Genomic DNA, 24,109 nt, shown 5'->3' with positions numbered 1-24,109 from the left:
CTGTCTGGCTGCCTGTTTCCACAGAGGTGAGGGGGTTCAGGGCTTGGAATGAATTGTACCTCAGGCAGGGGGACACTGAGGCTGGAAACCCCTAAACCACCAGTGCTTATGAGCCTGTCCATGACCTGGCACAAACCATCTGCTTCAGCTGGGGCAAGGACTCCATCCTGGGTGATCAGTGAGATTAGGGTTCAGAGTGGTTGAAACCCCAGAATTTAAGAATTTGTCAGGACCTGAACAAAGGGATGTCTGCAGCAGGGCCTAGTGGGACCCTGGATAATGAGAGTCTCTCAGGCTAACTGCCTGTAGGACTCAGTGGGGTGGTATGTGTGGACAGATTCCTCGGGTGTAACTGCCTGAAGCAGAGTATACTTGCTTCACTTGTCTTAGGGATATTGGGAAGTGGTGACCTTGGGAAGGTGGAGAAAGCTTAGCTTTTCTATTTTTTGAGGTGGTCTTCCAGTTATAGTCCAAGTCTGCCTGGAATTGGAGATGATTTTGCCTTAGGCTTTCAAATGCTGAGATTACAGGCTTGTGCCACCTTGCCTGGCTTTTCCCCTTGACTTTCAAAATATGCTGGAGCCAGATGGTGGGGACCATAGCAGAAGGAAATGGTATCTCCACATGGTGCCAAACAGTGAGTGGGTAGAAGGTTCCAGAAAGGGAGGGAGCCTTCTGATGGATTCTAACGACACACAAAAAGGAATTTTGAAACATATCCATGAGGGATTCTAATATTCTGGGCTCTGCTAGATGCTTCCATCAGCCCCAGGGGTGCCTGTCTACCCTGTAGGACAGATCTTTTGCTCAAACCAATTATAAAGTATGGTGAGAATGGCTGGTTTGGGTTAAGGGATGGACCTACTGGTTGACTATGTGGTCACTGGGGCTGTCTTACCCATCAGACCCTAATGTCCCTACTCAGTTCTGCTCATCTCTCTTGGACCATTGCCAACCTCCCACTCCATGCTCTGATCCAGGGAGACATGACACCCTCCCTGTGACGTTCCTTCAACAACAACTCACCTCAATTTCCAGGGCCTGGGCTTATCTCTCAGACAATGCCCAACCCCAGCAGCATCCTGCTTCACTTGTTGGAGCACCATGGTCTGCTGAGACTTGGGGGAGCCCTGCCCCACTGGTCTCCTATAATCATCTTAGGGAGAGGAAGGACACCCTATGAAAAAATACAATCCCTTCCTGTTTCCAAGGCCCCTCCAATCCCAAATGCTCTGTGACACTGCCTTCTCCATGGAGAACAGAATATATCCCCTGCCATCAGCTGGGTTTGGGTTTCAGGTCTTCCTCAGAGACCTGAGAGCTGGGGCGGTTCTCTGACCCGTCTCCTTACTCAGACAACAGGGATGATGCACAGGTCCACCTCGGGCCCGATAGACACTAAGTGTCCCCGCCTAAGCCTGTCAGCCAGTTCATTGCAGTTATAACTGGATAGCCTGTCTAAAATGTCCTTTTCCACTGGCAGATTCTTCGGGAACTGGTGCCACTAGGAACCTCCCATGGAGGCTTGCTCCCTACTCTCAGATCCCACTGTCCCTACACTTTCCCATCACAGCCTAGGGATCCTCAGGCCTGACTCGCTGCCTCTGGCCCATAGCACCATGGCACATGTGTGCCTTGAGCACACAGGCTGAATGCGCTGCATTCAGGCAAGCTGTCTGTCTGTACTTTAGTCTGTTGCACCTGCTGGACTGAGCATGTCGGAGTTCAGAGCTGTGTCTGGTTCACTCCTGGCTCTTCAACATCACCTAGTCTGAGCTGAGTACTGGGGGTACCTACAGATTTCTTTTCATACTGTCAAACTGAGAAGGAACAAGCCCAGAGAAACTACCTGTACCCAGCAGAGCTAAGTCCCAGGTACCCAAAGTCCAGGGAAGTGGGGAGTTAGGGTTTACAAGCAGAAGATCTGAGAGGTATATGAGTGTCTGGCATATGGTTGGTGCTCATAAAGGTTACCTGATGTTGCTGAGCACTGGGTGATGCCGTGCAAAGAGCCTTGGCAAACCCTATTCTGTAGCGCAGCAGCAGGGGCTGAGATCGATCACATCACTTCACAGAACTTCAGTTTCACCTTGGGCAGAGAAAGGTGACAGGAGAAACCTGGCAGGGTTGTCCTTGGTCTGAGGAGTCAGCAGTTAGAAGAGGCCAGCAGGGTGGATCCTGACATCTGGTGGTCTCCCCCGAGCTGCGCTGCTGTCTTGTAAGCGAACCCTTTTATCCTTGCTCTTGTGCTGTCACACAAACGCCGTGTCCAACTGCAACAGTCCACTTGCTTCACTGGCCCCCAGTGCTGCCTGGCACAGCTGCAGTGTGTCCTCCAGTGCCAGTGGCTGGGATGTCTCAATGATGGCGATGGTCTCCCCAAGCTCTGTGCACATGATAGTCTGCTGAGGTTCAGGGGGTGGGGGTGGGACCGGAGAGGGTGACCTAGGAGGCTGTAGTGTCAATGCTCTAGCTCGGGCATGGACCCGCTGGTGCAGTCGGAGGCCTGCCATGGCGCGGAACCAGCGGCCGCAGGTTCCACAGTAGTAGGGGCTCTTGTTGTAGAGACCAGTTATGGGAAGGCGAGGGGCACGCGCAAAGGCTACTGGTCGTAAGTGTAGCCGCCGGTGTTGCTGCAGGTTGGAGCTCTGTGTGAAGCGCTTGCCACAGTCCAGGCATTGGTAGGGACGTACACCTGTATGGGTCAGCTGGTGGCGGCTGAGGTTGGCTAAAGAGGCGAAGGTCTTCCCGCAGGAGTGACACTGGAAGGGCCTCTCGCCTGTGTGTGTCCGCAGGTGGTTGCGCACATGGACCAGCTTCTTGAAGCCCTTGCCACAAATCCCACACCTGTGTCGGCGTTCAGGGGGGCCATGCACTGCGCGCCGGTGCCTGGAAAGCCGGGAGGCTGAGGCAAAGGACTTGGGGCACTGTGGACAGGGCAGCTGGACAGGTGGGGGTGGAGGTGGGGGCGTGGGCTCAGCTGGAGCTGGGGAGACAGTTGCTACTTTGGTGGGGGTTCCACTTTTCCCAGTGTGAGTTCGTCGGTGGTAGAGGAACTTGGTCATGTTGCTGAAGGTCTTGCCACAGCGACAGCGGTGTAATGGGTTGGCAGTATGGACTCGCCGATGGGCCACCAACGTGAGCTCAGTGCCAAAGCCACGGCCACAGTCCACACAGAGGTAGCGGGCTTCCCCACGGTGCAGCCGCTGGTGCTGCTCCAGAGAGGCTGCCTTCTTGAACACCTTGGAGCAGGTGGTACACTCATGGGTACCACCCACGTGGGCTCGTCCATGTGCCATCAGACGGTTAGCAGAGCTGAAGCTGCGTTGACATTGGCTGCAGTGGAAGGGGAGGGTGGCAGACGCTGGACCACGAGATGTCCGTCGGTGTCGGCGGCGTGCAGCTGAAGTGGTACAGTGCTGGGAACAATCTCCACAGCTCTGAGCTCGATCAGCCGTTGCCTTGTCACCTCCCATATCATCAGCAGTGAGCTCTGCAGCTGCTTCCTCCTCATCTGTCTCCTCCTCTTCCTCCTCCTCCTCCTCCTCTTCTAATCCATTGCGCTCTTCTTTCTCCAGGGAGTCAAAGTGGGTGCCCTGATGCTCCAAGAACTCTTCAGGGGTGGCACAGAGGGTAGAACACTCGGGACACTCATAGGGCTCCATCTTGACTTCTGGTGGTGGGGGTGGTGGTGTTGGGGGAGGCAAAGGAGGTGGCACTGGTGGCTCATCAGCTGTACTGGAAAGGTGCTGAGTCTTTCGATGAGCCACCCACAGCTCAGGTGATGGGAAGAGCTCCTGGCAGTCGCCACACTGATACTGGATCTGGCTTGCAGACTCCTGCAGGTGGGCATCCTGGTGTGCCAGGAGCTCACTGGGGGAGAGGATGAGCTGGCTGCATTCACCACATTGGAAAGGTCCGTCCCCAGTGTCGGGCACTAGCTCAGGCTCCAGGCCTGTGTCCTGGGCGGTTAGCACCTCCTCCTCTGACATGGTGGGCAGGTGCTGTTCCTGGTGGGAGAGGACTTCCTCCAGAGTGTTGTAGAGGCTGCCACACTCAGAGCACATGAACTGGTGGTGCTGGAAGAAGAGGGACGAGGCCAGTGCCTCCCCTGGGGTCATCTCAGTCACTGTGGTTGCCATCTCTGCCAGTTCTCCTGAAACAGGTGTTGAAATGTCCACTGCTCCTGGTGACTGTGTTGGTATCTCAGCTGCTTCTGCCACCATCTCTGCCATTATGGGAAGGCAGTGTCTGGAGAAAGACGGGCAGGAGTCAGTGGTCCATCAGGACCCCAAGGGGAGCGGGTGTCTCAGGAGTTCCCTTGCTCACCCCATTAGTCACCAGTCTGTCAATCAGTCTCACTTCACCTTTATGTCTTAGCCTATCACAGCCACTACAGTCAGGTGTCTGCAAGAGAGAGGGGGTGCTCCGGAGCCTGGCCTCTGGTGCTGCCCCGCCCACTTGCACACATGAGGTTTCCTGTTATGTAACACCTTTCCTCCTCTGGGATATTCATTTAAGAGAGGAGTGGGTATGAGCCCTCCCCTTTTACTTCTCTCACCTGTAAAATGGAGCTAAAAGTCGGACTGACCACAAGACTAAGAAGATACTTCGTTAACAAAAGTCAATACTTGGGTTTGTATGCAACCCAGGCTGGCCTCAAACTTGCTATGCAACAGAGGATGGCTTTGAAGTGATCATTCTGCCTCAGCCTCCCCAGTGCTGGGATTACAGGTGTGCACCATCACACTTAGCACCCGAGATACAAAACTCAAATTTGCTGGGTGCATAAAGCCTTTAATCCCAGAACTCATGAGGCAGAGGCAGGTGGATGGATCTCTGTGAGCTCGAGGCCAGCCTGGTCTACAGAGCTTATTCCAGGACAGCCAGGGCTACTCTGTCTCAAAAAACAAACAAACAACAAAACAAACAACCGATCAACCAATAGCCGGGCGGTGGTGGCGCATGCCTTTAATCCCAGCACTCGGGAGGCAGAGGCAGGCGGATCTCTGTGAGTTCGAGGCCAGCCTGGTCTACAAGAGCTAGTTCCAGGACAGGAACCAAAAAGCTATGGAGAAACCCTGTCTCGAAAAATCCAAAAAAAAAAAAAAAAAAAAAGATATACAACCAATCAACCAAAACTTCTCAAATCCTCCACTGTGTCCTATGTCCTCTGCTCTTTCTCTAGTTTCAACCCAACACCGTTCACATAACAGGCACTCACAGGCCATTCTGCAAAGCCTCCCTAAACCTAGGAGCTAGATTTCTGATCCAATCCCAATCTTTTAAAGGGCATTTTTTTTTTTTTTTTTTTTTTTGGTTTTTTGAGACAGAGTTTCTCTGTGGTTTTGGCTCGAACTCACAGAGATCCGCCTGTCTCTGCCTCCCGAGTGCTGGGATTAAAGGCGTGCGCCACCACCGCCCGGCTTTAAAGGGCATTTTAATTTTACTTTATTACACTTACCAGGTGAGGGTACATGTATGGAGGTAAGAGGACAACCTGAAGGATTTGTCCTATCATGCAGGTTCTGGAATCAAACTCAGGTCATCAGGTTTAGTGTCAATTGCCTTTACTCACTGAGCCATCCTGAAGGTCCCCCACCGTTTTTTTCCTTTATGTTACTGTGTGCCTGTACGCATGAGTACATGTTGTAGCAAACATGTGCCGGTCAGGGGAAAACTTTGTGGAGTTCAAACTCCCACACTTATGTGGGTTCGAGGATGAACCTAGATCATCAGGGTTGTGTGACATTCACCTTTACCTGCTGGGCCATCTTACTGGCTCCTGGTTTAGTGTCTCACACACACACACACACACACACACACACACACACACCCCGCCCTGGTTTTTCTATACAGGGTTTCTCTGTGTAGCTTTGGAGCTTGTCCTGGAACTCGCTCTGTTTGTAGACCAGGCTGGCCTCGAACTCAGAGATCCGCCTGCCTCTGCCTCTGACTACTGGGATTAAAGGCATGTGCCACCACCGTCAGGCCTGGTTTCGATTTCTGTTTTTGAAACTGGAGCTTATAAATATCTAGGCTGCTGGCCTTGGCCTCAGCATGTACACAGCAAAGTCTGGTTCTCAGTCTTGTTTCCTCTGCCTCCCAAGTGCCAATGGCCACCTTCTTTACCTCTTCTGTGTCAGAAGTAGGCAGACTTTAGTTTATAGCACTGGCATAGAAGCTGCTCATGAGCCGGGCAGTGGTGGCACACGCCTTTAATCCCAGCACTCGGGAGGCAGAGTTAGGCGGATCTCTGCTGAGTTCCAGGCCAGCCTGGGCTACAAACAGAGCGAGTTCCAGGACAAGCTCCAAAGCTACACAGAGAAACCCTGTATTGAAAAGCCAAGAAGGATTTTTCCAGAAACAGTCAAATGGGGCTGGGGTGGTGGCAGGAGAAGATGGAGGGTCGCACTCTGCCTTGATTACATCCCCACTTGTAAGACAGAACTCCCCCCACCCCGCCCGGGGCTAGGATCAGAACACGTTACTTGGCTTGACCCAGGAAAGGAGTGGATGTACAAACTTTACAAAATACAGATGAGCTCACACAAGAAAAAGCATGGTGCATAGGCTCACTGAAACAACACGGACACAATCCGAATACATGTCTTTTTAGAAAGTAGCCCAGGTAACTTGACATCGGTACTTTTCTCGCCTGCAATCCTTTCGCCCCATCCTACAGTGTGTCAGGGCACGGTAGGTGGAATTTAGCTTAAAACTCCGTGTATACACAAACTAAATCTGAGCACCTCCACCAGGGGCCGTAAAGTTCAACTTTCCCGCTACACTGCCTTTTTCTCTTACCAAGACTCCTCTGCTAGGCAGCGTGAGGGCCCCCTGCAGGGGTGGGGTGTGCAAGCGAGCTCAAGCTGGGTCCCGCACACACCAGGGGCTCCACCGACGCCTCCAGGGCACAGAGGAAGGAGCTGTCGATCAGACCGCGCTACTCCAGCCCTCAGCGCAGGCCCCAAGGCTCTCCGACCCTCAGTGTGCCCTTCCTTCCTCCTCCACTCTCTCCCTGCACCCAGCGCTCTCTTCCCCGCCCGCCCCGCGGCGCCCTCACCCAGCTCGCTTACCTCCAAGCCGCCCCTGCCGCTCTTGACACGGACCCTCCGCAGCGGGTGTGTGGGACCCCTCACTATCCACGCCTCCCATTGGGCGGCGCCCTCACCCGAGGCAGCCAATCAGAGCTGGCAGCGCAGGGCACGCGCCCTCGCGCCTGCGCGTCGGTACTCAGGCGGGGCTTCGAGAGTTTCTCCACGCAGACATCAGTGCCCTGTGGGCGGTGCCCGGGTCCGGGAGAGGCGCCTGCGCAGTTCCCCCGGGCCGCTCCTCTCCTGCTGTTTGAAAATTCAGCGGAGAGAAGTGTGCGTCCGGGTTGAGCGTGGTCTCTTAAGTGAGCTTGGGCTACGCGAGACTTTGACAGGTGGCATCTCTTAACGGAAGAGGCTGAGCGTCTCTGAAGCATAACTTCAGAGCCAGACACACTTGAGGTACTTTTCCTGGGCCGCCTCAGTTTTGCTCATATGTAAAATGAGCTTGAATCCCCTCCTCCTGGAAGGCTATTTGGAGGCATTGGATGTTATACAGGTGAAAAAACCGTTCAGCGCAGGGCCTGGTAACACTGGGTACCCACTATAGCCCACCTAACATAGAAGCCTTGCCGTTTCTAGAGATGGCTTTCCCTTCCTCTCATTCTCCGTCAGGTTCAGTGAGATTCACACAGACAGCGCACAGTGGACTGTGTTTCCACTGCCGTCCCTGTCATAGGTGGAAAAGCCAAGGCCTAGAGAAAGGCAACAACCAGTATTGAGCCAATACCTCGCGCCCAGGTCTCCCGCCTCTCAGGGAGATAATTCCGGGGGTGGAAACCAGTCCGGGAAGAGACCTGGCTCTGGCGTGTGCGGGCCCTGACCTTGACTCACCTAAGTGGGGAGGAGGAGCCCTCACGCTCAAGGCCCCGCGTAGGGGACGCGAAGACGCCTTAGCCTCCCCTTCTCTGACAGGCTTGCTCTCCTAGGTGCTGATTTAAGGGAGGTTTTTTTTTTTTTTTTTTTTTTTTTTTTTTTTTTTTTTCTTTTTTGGTTTTTCGAGACAGGGTTTCTCTGTGGTTTTGGAGCCTGTCCTGGAACTAGCTCTTGTCGACCAGGCTGGTCTCGAACTCACAAAGATCCACCTGCCTCTGCCTCCCAAGTGCTGGGATTAAGGGAGCTTCTGAATGGCTCCGAGACTCAGAGGGCAGAGAAGAAAGGGACTGTGTAGAAGGGCGGTTCTAACCCTGGGTGTGGGTGTCTGTGACGAGAGGTCCTGATGGACGTCTTCGGGATGTGCACATAGGGGTGAGGGAGTCTGTAGCGATTTGGGGAGAAGTATTCTCGGGCATGCGACTGGAGGATTTTTACATTAGGGCTGGGGAGCTGGATGAGGGTTTCCAGACAGGCTCGGAGACAGAAGAGTTGAGATGTGGTTTCCTGGATGCCACCTAGGAATGGTGGGGTGGTACTTTAATATAAAACCGGATTATGAGCTCTGCAAGCTCGTGGGAGCCCTGACCGTCCTGACTGTTGTACTTTGCTCCGGCAGCTTGGTGGCATTCGTCATGTGGGCGTTTAGGTCGTGATCAGGTGGGGGATGTAGCTGTGAGATGAATAATCCCAACAGGTCACGTCGTGGGATCCAAGGGACACACACCGAGACTTTAAACTTCGAATCACGATCAAGCGCCAGCCGCAACTAGGCTCTGCCGCTGCGCAAGCGCAGCACTGGGGAGCAAGGGACACTACGGTTGGGAACGCGTTAGGCGGCCTGGAGGGGTGGGGCTTAGAGGCCTTATTCTGCGCTTGCGCTGTAGGGGCGTGGCGGTCGCACCTGCGCGAGTTGAGTGAAGGAGGAGGAGCGAGGTGACGCAGGCGTAATAATAGAGAAGGTGCCAGAAAGATCCAAAACAAGTGGCTGCGGCCGTCGCCCAGGAGTCATCGGACGCCGGAATCTGGTGAGGATCCAGGGAGGCCTAAGGGTGACTGATGGCGGGTAGATGGGACCTCTTGGGTGCTGGGGTGAGGGCAGGACCGATTGCTCTTCTAGGGTGAGTAGGGGCCGGGTTCAGACAGTACCACCTGTGTGGAGCTCGGGGCTGTCTTTGTCGATCCCACTTGCAGAGAACCGAGGGTCACTTTTGAGTGGTACCACTTGGGTGGGGCGTTGGGGCTAGCCGAAAGGTACTGGTGGACAGAACCAAGGACCACGGCCGGACATTTGCCACCCAAAGTCACCGGGCATTGTACAAGGTGCTCTGCAATGGGCCGTGAGGCTCATTCGGGCTGATCTCCTAGGTTGGTCGGTGGCAAGTTCGGAACATACCACCTGGAGAGGGGCGCCTGGGCTTGGCTGGCCCGACTGGTCGCTGGACCGGTGGGGTCTGGCGTCTCGACCTGTTATTAGGGTACCTGGGGTGATACCATTCCTGTCCGTGGGAGGGGGTAGCTGAGACCATTGAGGGTTTGGGGCGACCCTATCCGGAGACACCTCGCGGGGGTCACACGAATGGCCTGTGTGGGCTCTCTGGGCCACCGCGTCGCTGACCACGACATCCTCCCCGCCGTGTGGGTTCTAGGCCCTGGTTCTGAGATTGTTCCGCACCCCTCCCCTGGGAATGGCGTTGTCCGGGTCGACCCCGGCCCCGAGCTGGGAGGAGGATGAGTGTTTGGATTACTACGGCATGCTGTCGCTTCACCGTATGTTCGAGGTGGTGGGCGGGCAGCTGACCGAGTGCGAACTGGAGCTCCTGGCCTTCCTGCTGGATGAGGCTCCTGGCGCCCCCGGAGGCCTGGCCCGTGCCCGCAGCGGCCTGGAGCTGCTTCTGGAGCTGGAACGCCGTGGGCAGTGCGACGAGAGCAACCTGCGGCTGCTGAGCCAACTCCTGCGCGTGCTGGCCCGCCACGACCTACTGCCACATCTGGCCCGCAAGCGGCGCCGGCCAGGTAAGGCTCAAATGGGAGGTTGCAGGACTTATGGGACCAGAACACCTTGCTCCCACTGGGCCCCTGTGCTCCCTGATACGAATTCCAGTCTCCCTCCCCGCCCTTTTCCCCCAATGAGAAACCCAGAAAGGGAGAGGGCATAACTTAGGTTAGGAGCGAGCTTGTGGAATTTGATCATATCAGCAAAGGTTGTGGCCACCGTGTGTGGAACTTTGTATGCCAGGCAGAGGTAAACCTTTCATATGAACTGTACCCCAGCACACAGGGAAAACAACAGGCATAGAGAAGTTATCTGGCTGCATGTGAGAACCACATCCATCATGGTGGCCACAAAGAGAATAAGGCCAAGATGTTTATTCCATGAGCTTGCATTAGTAGAGGGAGCCGCTTAATAATAAACGAGGAACTTAGCTTCAGATAACAGCCATATATTGGGTGAGATGGATAGAATGCCTCAAAATGAGGGGAGGTGGCCCCAACCTGGGTAATGATGGAGGAAAAGTCTAAGAAGATGGCATTTTAAAAGGGGGGGGGGCTTGAAAATATGTCACACACCTAACATGTATCAAGCAAAGGGAACAAGATTCAAACCTGCCTGTCCTGTCTCCAGGGTTGAGGCCCTTGATCCTTGGGCAGAAAGGGAAGACCTGGGAGGGGTCAGGTACCAGGAAGCCTGTGTATGTAGGTAGGCTCTTTTCTTGAGAGATAGAGTGTGGCGGCTGGGGAGGAGGGATTATGAGCTTTCCTGTCCCATAATAAGCCTGTGGGATTTGCACAAACAGAAGGGCACGTCTAGAGATAGCTGTCTGATTTTGGAAAAATATGTCTGAGTGTCAGGCTCTAGAAGAGATGAAAGGTGGTTCTCCCCTTCCCCCCCCCCCCGCCCTGCCCCATAAGCCAGGTGCACATGGGGGCAAGGGCCGATGCAGGGACCTGGTCTATTGGATGTAGAAGACTGACAGCTGGAGCTTTGATATGGGTTGGGCAGCCCCATGAGCACTGTGTCCTAGGGGCCCATGAGCAACCTGTAGGCAGGAAGTGCTTGAGAAGGAGTGGGCGTTTGGGCATGACCTCTGAGATCTGGGGTTAGGCATCCTGTGGTCCAGGCATTCTTCCTAGGAGGCTAGACCTGGGAGATAAGGAAGCTGTGAATACTGATTCCATTCTCTTTTCCCAGTATCCCCCGAGCGATACAGTTATGGCAGTCCTGGCTCTTCTTCCAAAAGGACAGAGGGCAGTTGCCAGCGTCGGCAGCAGTCAGGTAGTTCTTCTGATTCCCAGCAGAGTCAGTGGGACACAGGTGAGTCTACTGGGCACGTAGGGTGACAGGGTCCTTGTCTCTTTCTTAAACTGTGATGACCTCCAGCATCCTGGCCCATCAAGGAAATGGCCTGAAGGGTTGCTGTCTGTTTTTGTTATTGCTATAGGTAGAAGCGTGTGTCCTGAAGCAATGGGGTTGTGTCACATGGACTCAGGCTTCACTCAGATGGCATCATATTGAGGCTGGTGACCTGGCAGCCTTGGCTGGGCACATTTCTGAGATTTATTTCATGGTGAATGCCTTTAATTAGTTCAATTACTGTATTCCAGTCAGTGTACACAATCCCCCTCCCCCTAATTTTTAATTATGTAAAATTTCAAATGTCCAGAGAAGTTAAGATAATAAGAGAATATCTCCACCTGGACTCAGGGAGCACAGACATCTGCCACTGTGTTCTGTGTGTGTGTAGAAAATTCTGAGAGTTTTGTTGAACTTTTAAGTAAATTACAGACATCAATAGCCTTGCCTCGGAATTAGCTGGCATAATTTGAGAATAAGTTTTCCTCTGCCCTTTGAAGACTGTTATCACACCTAAGAAAATGAGTATTAGTTCTCTGACACCTTCATGGTCTACTTTCGAACTTCCTAAGATCTGCACCATTTCAGAGCCTGTTTAGATTGTTGTGTATGCAGCTTGAAAAGAAAAGCTCTACTAGTTACTGTTTAGAGATGGGAGTCTCATTCTGCAGCCCTGGCTGGCTTAGAACTCACTCATTTGTAGCCAAGACTCATCTACAAATTAGAGCAGTGGTTCTCAACCTGTGGGTCGTGACACACAGCCCTTCACAGGGTCGCTTAAGACCAATGGAAAACACAGCTGTTTCCATTCAGAGTCATAACAGTAGCAAAATTATAGTTATGAAGTAGCAATGGAAATGATTGTATGGTTGGGGTCACCACAACATAAGGAACTGTATTAAAGGGTCGTGGCATTGAGACCCATGGAACTAGAGGCAATTTTCTGACCTTGTCCTTCCCAGTATTGGAATTAGAGGTGTGAGCTACCGTGCCCAAGTGGCATGCAGTTTTTTATATCTTTTAACCTCTTTAGAATAGAAACTCCTTCCTTACCAGGCAGACAGGCTGACTGACTACCTACCTTTCTTCCTTTCTTCTTTCTGGGGCTGGACCTGGAACCTGGGCCTCCTACATCCTTACTGCCCTCTATACCCCTGAACCACAACTCCCACACACCTCCTCTGTGGCCCAGAGTGTTCTGCCTTTGACTTGTCCACCTACGGGGCTGATTGGTGTGTACAGCATTCTGACTGCTTCTGGTTGCTACATGATGGTCCGTCTGACTTCCTGCAGAGTGGTCATTAGGTGCAAAGGGTTGGTTTGATTTGGATTACACATTTTTGGCAGGAATGTTCCTTGATCAATGTGTTCTCCTTGTGTTGGTGCCTATCATGAAATTTGCACTGTAAATAGGGACATGTGGTCAGCTGGTTCTGGCCAGATTTGTATGTGTGAAGCTATATTTGTGTGTGTTGATATGTGATGTACTTATATACGTGTAGGTGTGTCTGTGAAGGTCCATGTTCACACGTGTGCATGTCTGTGGAGAGGCTATAAGTTGGCACTAGCTGTCTTCCTGATTCACACTGTTTATTGGGTGGGACAAGGTCTTTGGCTGCTCCTCAAGCCAGCTTGCTCTGGGAATCCTGTCTCTGCCTCCTGGGTACTGGGACGGCAGCTGAGCCTTCATGTTCGCCTCACAGGCATATGCAGCTTGGGCAGCAGGTGCATTATCCGCTGAGACATCCGTGAGGCTCAGTGAAGAGATGAAGCTTTCTTGCTATGGTTACTAGTGTGTAAGAAGGTGCTTTCTAGCGTTCTCTGTACTCGTTTCTCCAGGGGGATGTAGCATTGTTCTGTGAACCCTGTTTGAACCATTTACCATGGTAATATTTGTAAATGGTGACTCATTTGTTTATTTGCTTATTTGTTTTACAGCTTTTTTGTGAAAATAAACTTGAAGCAGGTTCTCAGTTGCCCATATTCCCTTGCTTCAGCCAACCTAGTAGCTGGGATTATTGTCTTGTGCAATGAGGCTGGAACAAAGAGTAGCTTTAAAAATGTTGTGTTTTCATTTTTAATTATTTTTTGTTTTTATGGTACTAGAGATTAAACTGAGGGCTTCGTTCATGTGAGGCAAAGGCTTCTCTCACCAGGCTGTGCCCCTAGAACTGCACTGGATTTTAGGAAGGAGCTCTATATATAGTTGAGCTGCTCCCCAGCCCTTCTTTTCTCTTTCCAATTTAACAGCAGGGTATCACCAAGTAGTCCTGACTGGAAACTCACCTGAGATGCACCTGCCTCTACCCCGAGTGCTGGAATCAGAGGTGGCACCACCACTGCCCGGCTTTGTTTACTTTGTTAGCCAATTAGTCATTCTTACCGGCATTCAGATTGCTTCGCTCTGTCCTTTTGACTTGTCTGCGTCACTCTCCGAGTGACATTCCTGATGTCCTGGGCTTACCTTGCACTTCTTACCCCCAAAGTCATCTGCTTGTCAAGAAGCCTGGTTTCTGTTAGAGGCCCGGATGTTTAGAGACCAATAGCTGGGTGTGTAGTCTGCTTCTCAGCTGCCTGGGAAAGCGGATGCCTGCTTTTCAGAAAAAGTTCTCTGAGCTGGGTTTGGTGACTTGTGCCAATAATCCTTGAGGCTTTTAAGTTTACTTGAATTATGTGTATGTGTTTGGGTTTGCGCACTTGAGTGCTGGTCCCGGAGGAATCAAGAAGGGCAATGTGCACGCTAACTGCTGAGCCTTCTCTTGGGCCCCTGACTTTTTTTTAAAATAGTGAAAGTCTTGGCTGTTGGCACTGAGGTGGGTTTACTTTGTTTTCCAGCAGTAATGAGGTGACAACAAATTTTATCTGTGGTGTTTGATTTGCTACTAATGTATTCTTTCAGACTTGCAACAGAATCCCTCTTGTCTACAGGGAGTTGCAAACTGAGCACATTTATTTTGTTACATGTTTTCTTCCTTCTTTTTTTTGTAAATTTTTCCAACTCCTTTCCTTTAAAATCTTGCTGCTAGAGTGTGTGTTTCCGTGTGTGAGAGAGAAAAAGAGAGATAGAAGGACAGAAAGAGAAAGGCAAAGAGAGCGAGTGCTGAGGGGGTTCATGGCACACAGATAGGGAAGTCAGAGGATAACTCTGTGGAATGGCTTCTCTTTCTGCCTTTATGTGGTTCCAGGAATTGGACTCTGGTCAGCAGGTGTGAGCAGCAAGCTCCTTTACCCACTAAGCCATCTCTCCAGCTCTTTCTTTCTGGTGTTATTTTGGTTCTAAGGCAGGGTTTTATTATGTAGTCCAGACTGGCCTGGAATCCCTTGATCTTCTAACCCAGCCTCACTCCCCACTGTCAGCATCCATTGGATGGAGCACAAGATGGGTTTGTATTTATTCTGAGCGAGCGAGCGAGAGAGAGTGAGAATATGGGTGTGTGCTTGTATTTGTGTGTGTAAGCATGCATGCGTTTTGAGAGGATCTCACTCTGTAGACCGGGCCGCCCTTGAGCTCACAGTGATCCGTCTGCCTCTGCCTTGAATGCTGGTCACTCTTTCTTTGTACTTGTGCTTTGGTCAGATCCAGCTGAGTGTGCAGTCACAGTGTTCTAAGGTACTTGCCCTAATTCCTTCATCACAATTCGGTATCACCAATTATGTGCACTTAGGTTCATCTGTTTGTTTGACTTTATTTGCTTCTTTTTATTTTAAGTGTATATGACTTAACAGTTACATGACTCAAAAGGCAAAGCTAAAAGCATTTCAAGGAGTCTATCTGCAGCCAGTTTCAGTTATTTCTAATGTGTCCTTTCAGGGCTCCCAGGAAAGTAACAGATGTAAGGCGTGTTCTGATTCCTCTCTTGTGGGGTTGTAAACTGTACACATTTATTCTCTCACAGGCCCTGTCTATATTTTGGCATTCTTTCTTCCTGGTCCTGAGCTGGCTCTCCTATGTCTTCCAGGTTCCCCTCCCACCAAAAGGCAGCGGCGGAGTCGGGGACGCCCTAGCAGTGGTGCCAGGCGGCGGCGGAGAACAGGCCCAGCACCCGTGCAGCAGCAGCACCAGGAGCTGGGCAGGCCCTCATCAGAAGGCAAAGTGACCTGTGGTAAGTATCCGTGGGCCTTGAGAGTCCTTGTGCCCATGGTGGACTACAGACTTGGAGGGTGAGCCACACTGCATCGACCTGGGATGTGATACTGGTGGGCCATCTGTTGAGCAGTGATATTCTTGACTTCTCTGGTGCTGTGTGATGAAGGATCAAATCACACACGCACGCACACACGCACGCACGCGCGATATAGGTATGCAGCCTTTTCTGAAGCAGTGAAAGATGTGGTGGGGATAGAAAAGCCAGGACTCTAGGTCAGTCTGACAAGTTACATCTTAGCTTTGGCTTTTGGTTTTTGAGAAAGGGTCTCACTATGTATCCCTGGCTGTCCTGAATTCACTCTGTAGATCAAACTGGCCTCAAACTTAGAGATCTTCTCGCCTTTGCCTCCCAAGTGCTGGGCTTAAAAGTGTGAGCCACTGTGCTTGGCTTTAGCCCAGGCATTTAAAGAAGCTGCCTGACCTTGGGCAGGTGATTGAGTGGGGTAAGGAGTCAGGATCCCACATGGAACAGTAAGATGATGAAGGTCTGCCTAGAGCTGCTGTCAGGATAGCAGTTCCCCACATAATCCACTTGGAACAGTACCTGGCACAGGCCATGTGCGTGTGAGGCTTGATGTCTGGGGCTTGTAGCAGGGAGGCCCTGTCCCTGTAGAACTGACCTTGCAGCTGAGCAGCAGTCCATTGGAGCTGGGATTGCTGAGGCAATGGGAGATACTGTCAAGGGCTGGTGGGGAAGCCAGTCAGGCCCTAGCAGAAGGCTGGGCAACTACAGAATGGGTGGGAGTTTGCATTTTTGTCCATGCTTCTAGTTTCTTTTCTTTCTTTTTTTCCCCTCTGGGTTGAGATAGGCTTTTGTTATAACCTACAATTGCCTGGTAGTCATATAGCACCAAATATATAGTACCAAATCTGGACTTTACCTTGGAATCTTCCTGCCTCAACCTCCCCAGTGATAGTACTGTAGGCATGTAACCTCCATCCTAGGCTCTTGGGATCAGTCTTTGCCCTTGAGATATTTCACTGTGTTCTGGGGGTGAGGCTTGGGGAGGACAGCCCTCTCTGGTCCCTCTTTCCCTGGGCTGGGTAGACCTGGGAACACAAAAGGAGTCAGATACAATCTCAGACTTCAGTGCCTAGGCTATGCGAACATGGTGAGGAAAATAGCAGCCAGGCTGGTGTGACACAGAGGCAGTGGGATGAGGGGAGCCCTCTAGTCTCTGTAGAGTTGCTGCTTTCAGGACGAGCTTGAGGGAGCTGGAGGGGGAGCTAGGAAGGTGGCCCTGTATGACCTCTGTGCAGTGTCCAGTGAGGTTGCTGTTGGAAGCAAAAACTTTGTGGGTCGAGACAGGTGGGGCCTTGGAGGTCTAGACTTTATTCTGGGGTTGCAGGAGCCCCAGAACGGTTTACTTACCATTTCTTCCCTATCATTTTTCTTTTTTTTTTTCTTTTTTGGTTTTTTGAGACAGGGTTTCTCTGTGGTTTTGGAGCCTGTCCTGGAACTAGCTCTTGTAGACCAGGCTGGTCTCGAACTCACAGAGATCCGCCTGTCTCTGCCTCCCGAGTGCTGGGATTAAAGGCGTGCGCCACCACCGCCCGGCCCTATCATTTTTCTTATTGAGTATCTCTTCTTTATCAGGTGCTGTTCTAGGCATTGAGGACACAGAGTTAGAACAGGGTGGAAGTCCCTGGCCTCTAGGAGCTTATATGGTAGTGTGTTAAGTGGATAACCACAGCTACACCAAGGTAGTCTGTGATCTCAGCTGGCACAAAGCCAGGGATGGGCCAAGTGCCCTGGGGGGTCTGCAGGGACAACCTTGTGGAGGGACAGGAGTCCTCAGTGGACGCCGTCAAGTAAGCATCCAGTCCACTAAGAAGGCATTCCTAGAAGCTGGAGGTTATGGACAGCAGCTGACATACTTAGGCCAGGGCTGGGGTAGACATAGAAGCTGGGGAGGTGCTCTTCTGAGTCTGTAGGATATGCAGGAGGCCTTGGCCCAGGGTGCCTCTCCCCGTCTATGTCCACGAAACAGAGGGAGCACAGTACACGCACACACCTGTCCCTCCCAGTGCCATGTGGTCTCTTAGGCAGTGGGTGTTGTCCCCACTTCAGAGATGAGGTGACAGATAGCTGTGCCAGGAGCACAGAGCATAGCCAGCCTGTGTCCTCACAGGGGTGCTGACTTGAGGGGGTGGCTGCCCGGTGCAGGGAGTTAGGCAATTACAACAGCCACCCTGCTGGCTGGGTAGGTTAGGGAGCCATTGCCCTGAGGGCTCGGAAGCAGGACCATCTAGGCTTCAAGTCTCTTCCCCGAGGCCAGGAGGTTGTTAGTCAGGGTGTGGCTGGAATCTGAAGGACCATGAAATGCTTGTTGATGCTGAGTCACCAAGGAGGGTGGGGCTGGCTTAGGTTCTCCCTACTTGGGCCCCAATTTTTTCTTCTGAAAAATGGGGATGACTTACCTTTAACATGGCAGTGAACTCTTCCGGGTCTGACTAAGGAAGGGCTTGGCCATTCTTGCCCCAATATACCCCAAAAATTTGACGCCTAGCTGCCCCCATTGAGATAGAACTAGACTAAACTACTGGGCACTTGTGGGTGTCAGGAGGGTAGTTGGGACCCAGGGTTTCGACACAGGCCCGAGTCTACACACACCTCTCAGGGCCGTCCAGTGGACAGTGGACATGATACTCACCTGACCTCTGGTTGTCAAGACAACTGTTGAAGTCGGGCCCGTGTCCTCCACTGTGCCCGTGTGAATGAACGTCAGAAGGAAGGAGGTGGCAGCAACAGAGCTGGGCAGGAACTGCTCTGGCTTGTTCCCTCTTTATCTACAGAGTGCCTGCAGGGGGCCTTGTTCTCTTAAGCTTTTTTTCTGGTGGGAAGAAAAGCCAAATCAGAGGTTTCAGACAGGAAGCATCCTACATGGAGGGTGAGCTGGATCAGGAGCCTGCATGCGCACATGCCTGTGGTGGTCACGGGGTGGTGCAGAAGCCATGAGGGTTTGATGAAGAGGTGGGAGATGCTGAGAGAGGAGAGTGGGCCATGTGGGTTTTGCTGTGTAGCTATGACTAGCCTGGAGCTTGCTGTGTAACCCAGACTGATCTTGAACTTCTGGTGACCCTCTGCTGGGGTTACAGACATGAGCTGTCAGAGCTGGCTCTGCTTTGCTTTCCTTTTCCTTTCCTTTTTTTTCTTTTGTTGCCAGGAGGGGAGTTTTTTTTGACAGTGTCTCATGTGTCCCAAGTTGGTTTGGAACTTGGTGTATAGCCAACATTTGACTTGAACTGACCCTCCTGCCTCTGGCTCCAAGCTTCCAACTTTTTTTGTGTTTGTTTGTTTGTTGTTTATTTTCTCGAGACAGAGTTTCTCTGTGTAGCTTTGGAGCCTGTCCTGGAACTCACTCTGTAGACCAGGCTGGGCTTGAACTCAAAGATCCTCCTGTCTCTGCCTCCTGAGTGCTGGGATCAAAGGTGTGTGCTACCATTGCCCGGCCCAAATTTTTTTTTTACTGTTTTTATTGAGCTATATATTTTTCTCCACTCCCCTCCCTGCCTCTCCCCTTCCCTTCTACCTTCTCCCATGGTCTCCATGCTCCTAGTTTACTTTAGATCTTGTCTTTCTACTTCCCATGTAGATTAGATCTACGTATGTCTCTCTTAGAGTCCTCATTGTTGTCTAGATTCTCTGGGATTGTGAATTATAGGCTGTTTTCCTTTGCTTTGTGTCTATAAGCCACTTATGAGTGAATACATATGATATTTGTCTTTCTAGGTCTGGGTTACCTCACTCAATATTATGTTTTCTAGATCCCTCCCTTCCCCTCCCCTCCCCTCCCTTCCCCTTCCCTTCTTCCCTTTCCCTTTCTTTCTTTTTCTTCCAAGACAGGCTTTAGCTGTAGCTTTGGGGCCTGTTGCAGAACTAGCTCTTGTAGGCCAGGTTGGCCTCAAACTCACAGAGATCTACCTGCCTCTGCCTCCCAAGTACTGGGATTAAGGGCAGGTGCCACCACTGCCCGGGCAGTCTTTCTAAATTATAAGTCCCTGCGATCATTTTCCCTCCTGGCCTTAGAATGCCTACTAATTACTTGTTTATATATGCTTGTATGAGAGGCAGCGGACAGGGTTGGGTAGTTAAGAGCTTGGGTTCTGAATGGAGCCGGGTAGCTCAGGTAGAATTTTGGAGTGATCTAGCTAGGTGACTCAGCCTCTGTGCCTCAGTCTCCTCATCCACAGAGAGGAGGCACAGCATCGCCTTGTAAAGCCGTGGAGATGATCAGAAGGCTCTGGGACACGATGCACGCAGTGTTGGGCAGAGCACAGTAGAGTCACTTGAGTGTCATCCGTGTATGCTGGCTCAGGGCCAACGGGGAAGCCTGTGCGGTGAGCCAGGGTGGAACCATGGCAGGCAGAGCTCACTGGGAGCCTCCTGTCCTTCCCTTCCTGGGCTGTGATCTGTTTCCAGGTCAGAGGTGGACTGTGGGCTGGTAGAGCATTACTGTAAAGGGCAATAATGAAAGTGCCTGAGGATTAGACTGGCCTGGCCTGGGAGGAGGGCAGCAGTGGACAGCTTGTTTGCCTGCCCCACCTGTGGCATACCCTTTTTCATCCTTGGATGCCTAGGATCCACAAGTATCCTCTGGTACTGTTGAGTGAGGGAGTGTGCGGCATCTCTGAGTAGCTGGATGACTTACTTCAGTAATTGTGCTGTGGAGGAAAAGGGTCGGGGAAGGGCCTGGCTGGGCTGGAAGGGGGCCCCCTATGCTGTACATTGCTGGGTAAATGCATGTGTTCAGGGCAGATCGTTCTATGAGGGTGTGAGGATTATTTCATGGTGGCCAGAAGGCAGGCAGTGGGAGGATGGAGCAGTGGCTGGGAGAGCTGGAGGAGACTGACTTGGAGAGGTGAGGGCCTGGGCAGGAGCCATGTGGGTAGAGTTCCTGAATCTGTGGCCTTCGTGTCCTTTAAGCCCCGGAGTCAGGCACTCTTCCAATTACTTCACTAATCTGCATGACCACCATGCGGCAGGGACCTCTTGTTTGTTTGTGTTTTTCAGATGGGGAAACAGGCTCAGAGAGGTGAGGTCACATGCCCAAGGCCTCACAGCTAGAGTATGGCAGAGCTGGGACTCATTTTCAGGTCTGTGGGACTCTACCAGCTGCCTCTGCCTCTGCTCTGCCCAGCCCCACATGGCCTTGGGCAAGTTCTGTTTCTCCACTCCCTGGTCCCCACCCTCAGTTGGGAAGGAGTGGTCAGAGGCTTTTAATGGGAGTCAGGGATGGGGGCCTGTCCAAGAGCAGTCCTGGGAGCTTAGGCTGGGCCAACTTCTCTGGGCCTCCAGTGGAGAGAATGGGGTTCCCCTCAAGGCAGAAAGAGGAAGGGTTTGGGGTGGGGGAGGAAACAAGTGTGGTAAGAAGTTATCTGGAGTTCTGGGGACCTGCCTTCTGCTTTCCACTCTCTCTGAACTGCTGTGAAAGGTGATAGGAGCCCACAAGTGTTACGACTCATCTTCCCAGGACTTTGATTTCCCGTTGGGTTGAAGGTGGCCCTTGACCCCAGGGTTAGAGTGTGTGTCAGTCACTTGGCATTTCACAGTTGGCTGCTGCGGTTTCAGGAGTACCCACTGTGCCGGGGCCTTGGCCTCACCAATGGCTTGTTGCTTCCTGCCCACTCTTAAACAGTTCTCCAAGCAGAGATGCCCTAGTCTAGGTAGAGCCTGTGTTTGCAGAGGCTCTGACTTGCCCAGGGGTACAGCAGTGGTCTAATAACTCCTGGCTACAATGGTTTCTATCCTTGGAGAAGTCTGCTGTCTGGTTCTAGGAGGCTCTACCAGGCCATGTGACCTTGGGCTAGTCTCTTTGCTCCTTTTTGCTTCCACTTCCAAATCTGTGAATGGGTGCTAATAGGGCCTATCTCAGATGGCTGTTTGTGAGTTGAGTCGTGACTTAGGCACTTGGGGTCCAGGATGTTTGGCAGTTATCAGTGTTTTAGAAGTGTTGGCTGCTGCGGTCCCCAAGCCTAGCTGGATCTTGCACAACTGTGCTGGGTATGAAGAGGCAGCACTGTTAACAGCCTCCCACGCACGGGGATGTGGATGCTCCAGAGGAGAGGTTACTAACCCAAACTCAGGCTAGCATGGATTGTCTTTAGTTGCCCTCTCTTTGTCCCCTGGGTGGAGCTGCCACCTCCTTTGGGTAGATGTAGGTAGAGGCTAAGTGAAAGTAGGAACTGATGGTGGTGCCTGCTGATGGTGGTACCTACCGATCCTCTTGGTGGTACCTGCTGGTGATTATGGTGGTACCTGCCATTCCTGGTGGTGGTACCTACCGATCCTGATGGTAATGTCTTCCATTCCTGGTGATGATACCTACCATTCCTGTTGATGGTACCTGCCAATCCTGATGGTTCTTCCTGACACATAATGAACTCAGGGGTTTCTTTCCCTCTGTCTTTGGCCCTGTGTGGGCTTCATTGTCCTCCCTGGGCTGTTTTATCTTGGACTTTCGCTGTGTGAGAGGTGGTGTGAGGCTGACAGCCGAGAGCCAAGCCCTTGGCTTATGCACTGATTCATTCACAAACAGTTGCAAACACTGAGCACCAGCTCGGTACCCCAGGGTGTGTGCCTGAGCAACACAAGGTCCTTCAGGGTGCTGCTATCTGGGGAACTTGGGACACCGCTGCTGCAGTGGGTTAGAAGATAACAGGTTCCTTTGGGAAAACCAGGCTGGATCTGGGGAACTGGACATGCTGCGGGAGAGTGAGCTGGTGGGTAGATCTAGAGTAGGGCCTGATCTGGGTGGGCCTCATTGGGAGGGTCACTGGAGCAAATAATTGTAGGAACTGGGGAAAGAAATACCCCTTGGTAGGGAGAGGCATTGTTATACTGGATGGAACCTGCTTGGTGATTGAGGAAGCAGTGAGGAAGTGTTGAAATTGGAGGCGGGTACAATATCTCAGACCAGGCCTCCCAGAGAGGAGTAGATATCCAGACATCCGTGGTGTGGCTCTGGGAAGGGGGCAGAGCAGAGGGAAAGAGAACTGTGGTGCCCACTAATGAGCCACCCCTTCTCCTGCAGACATCCGGCTCCGGGTTCGAGCAGAGTACTGCGAGCATGGGCCAGCCTTGGAGCAAGGCGTAGCATCCCGGAGACCTCAGGCATTGGCCCGACAGCTGGATGTGTTCGGACAAGCCACTGCAGTGCTGCGGTCAAGGGACCTGGGCTCTGTCGTTTGTGACATCAAATTCTCAGAACTCTCTTACCTGGATGCCTTCTGGGGTGATTATCTGAGTGGTGCCCTGCTTCAGGCCCTTCGGGGTGTCTTTCTGACTGAGGCCCTGCGGGAGGCCGTGGGCCGGGAGGCTGTCCGCTTGCTGGTCAGTGTGGACGAGGCTGACTACGAGGCTGGTCGGCGCCGCCTGTTGCTGATGGAGGAGGAAGGGGGACGGCGTGGGACAGAAGCCTCCTGATCCTGGAACTGGCAGGACTGACCCCACCTCCAAGTCTGGGGGCAAGCTTCTTCCCTGGAAGATGACTATGTTGCCCCCAGATGACCATCACTTTAGGAACTCTGAGGACTGTGTCAGGTCTGCAAGTTCCTTGACTGCCTCTCCTATAGGATGTGGGCTTTGAGGCATAAACCACTTCCAGCTGCTTCCTTCCCAGTTTTCCCCCACTCCAAGTGGATACCCTCAACTTTGGGTGCCAGATTTGCTGAGCCCTAAAGCAGGGAGGTGTAGCCACAGTCACCAAAGCCCCCTGCACATCGTGTCTCTCAGCTTGGGCTGATGCTGGCTGGCTCCACACACTTTAGCCTAAGGGCTTCTCTCTCAGGATCTCAGATTTTATTATCCCCATCAGGACTTCAGCCACAGTAGTGGGCTCTGGAGCTGGGGTGCCCATGGGGCTTGCTCACCTTGCCCCTTCACTCATGTAACCAGCCAGGGCTCTGTGTGGTGTGCACACAGACATCATCCACCTCTCATCCCTTTCCCCTGCTCCCTGGAGCTAGAGACAGCCTTGCCCTTGGACTCTTTGACCCAGGGTATCACGTGGGTTTTGTGGCCACAGCCGTTCGAGGTCAGTGTTGTGTACAGAGCTCAGGCCAGAACTAGCCACTCTCATGAAGGGAAGGCAAAGACTTGGGGCTGGTGGAAGATGTTTTACAAATTGCGCCAATAAAACTGCCCCGGAAAGGGCATAGGTGGGCATCAAGGCTAAGTACTTTTTATTGGTGGGCAAGGTGAAAGATTCTTTCATGTGGTGGCCTCATGTTAGGGCTGAAGGAGATGCTGGCTCATTTGCCAGGTGCTGCTGTAGGAATCTCCGTTCCTTGGGCCTCAACTTTCTTAACTGTCAAAGAAGGAATTAAAGCCTCAGAGTCATTGACTCCCAGCCCTGTTCATATGTGCTTTGTAGAATTCTGTATGTTTATAGAGGGGAATTCTTAAATTTTGTGTATATGGATGTTCTGCCTGCATGTGTGCCCATTGACCAGATGTGTTCCTGGTGTCCAAGCAGGCCAGAGAAGGTGTTGGATATCCTGAGTCACCGTGAGGGTGTGGGGCCCTCTGAAGAAGGAGTCAGTGATCTTAACCACTGAACATTTCTCCAGCTCTTTTCAGGGTGTGTGCGTGCATATGTGTATGTGTGTGTGCGCGCACATGTATACAGCCTATGGAAG

At 52.2% G+C, this 24,109-nt stretch overlaps 2 protein-coding genes across 2 annotated transcripts; one reads left to right on the top strand and one right to left on the bottom strand.

The window, feature by feature from the left end:
• Positions 1-5: 5 nt before the first annotated feature.
• Znf526 (zinc finger protein 526) lies at positions 6-7,125 on the bottom strand. Its single transcript, XM_057762970.1, has 2 exons — positions 7,080-7,125; positions 6-4,251 (listed from the first exon to the last, which is right to left on the bottom strand). The coding sequence occupies exon 2, from the start codon at positions 4,233-4,235 to the stop codon at positions 2,253-2,255; it is 1,983 nt and encodes a 660-aa protein (XP_057618953.1). The 5' UTR covers positions 4,236-4,251; positions 7,080-7,125; the 3' UTR covers positions 6-2,252.
• Positions 7,126-7,383: 258 nt separating this feature from the next.
• Positions 7,384-23,816, top strand: Dedd2 (death effector domain containing 2). Its single transcript, XM_057763280.1, has 6 exons — positions 7,384-7,496; positions 8,855-8,995; positions 9,617-9,983; positions 11,161-11,283; positions 15,282-15,425; positions 22,504-23,816. The coding sequence occupies exons 3-6, from the start codon at positions 9,656-9,658 to the stop codon at positions 22,893-22,895; spliced, it is 987 nt and encodes a 328-aa protein (XP_057619263.1). The 5' UTR covers positions 7,384-7,496; positions 8,855-8,995; positions 9,617-9,655; the 3' UTR covers positions 22,896-23,816.
• Positions 23,817-24,109: the final 293 nt, after the last annotated feature.

The sequence above is a fragment of the Chionomys nivalis genome, chromosome 2 (genome assembly GCF_950005125.1).
Source record: "Chionomys nivalis chromosome 2, mChiNiv1.1, whole genome shotgun sequence".
Taxonomy (NCBI): domain Eukaryota; kingdom Metazoa; phylum Chordata; class Mammalia; order Rodentia; family Cricetidae; genus Chionomys; species Chionomys nivalis.
Note: the sequence above shows the minus strand (reverse complement) of the source record. Positions and strands in the feature narration are given on the sequence as shown.

Excerpts from the sequence above, each read along its gene's own strand:
- Znf526 (XM_057762970.1), bottom strand. The coding sequence starts at position 4,235 with ATGGCAGAGATGGTGGCAGAAGCAGCTGAGATACCAACACAGTCACCA.
- Dedd2 (XM_057763280.1), top strand. The coding sequence starts at position 9,656 with ATGGCGTTGTCCGGGTCGACCCCGGCCCCGAGCTGGGAGGAGGATGAG. Across the intron at positions 9,984-11,160 it reads CCGCAAGCGGCGCCGGCCAG|TATCCCCCGAGCGATACAGT; the intron begins GTAAGGCTCAAA and ends CTCTTTTCCCAG. Across the intron at positions 11,284-15,281 it reads GCAGAGTCAGTGGGACACAG|GTTCCCCTCCCACCAAAAGG; the intron begins GTGAGTCTACTG and ends TATGTCTTCCAG.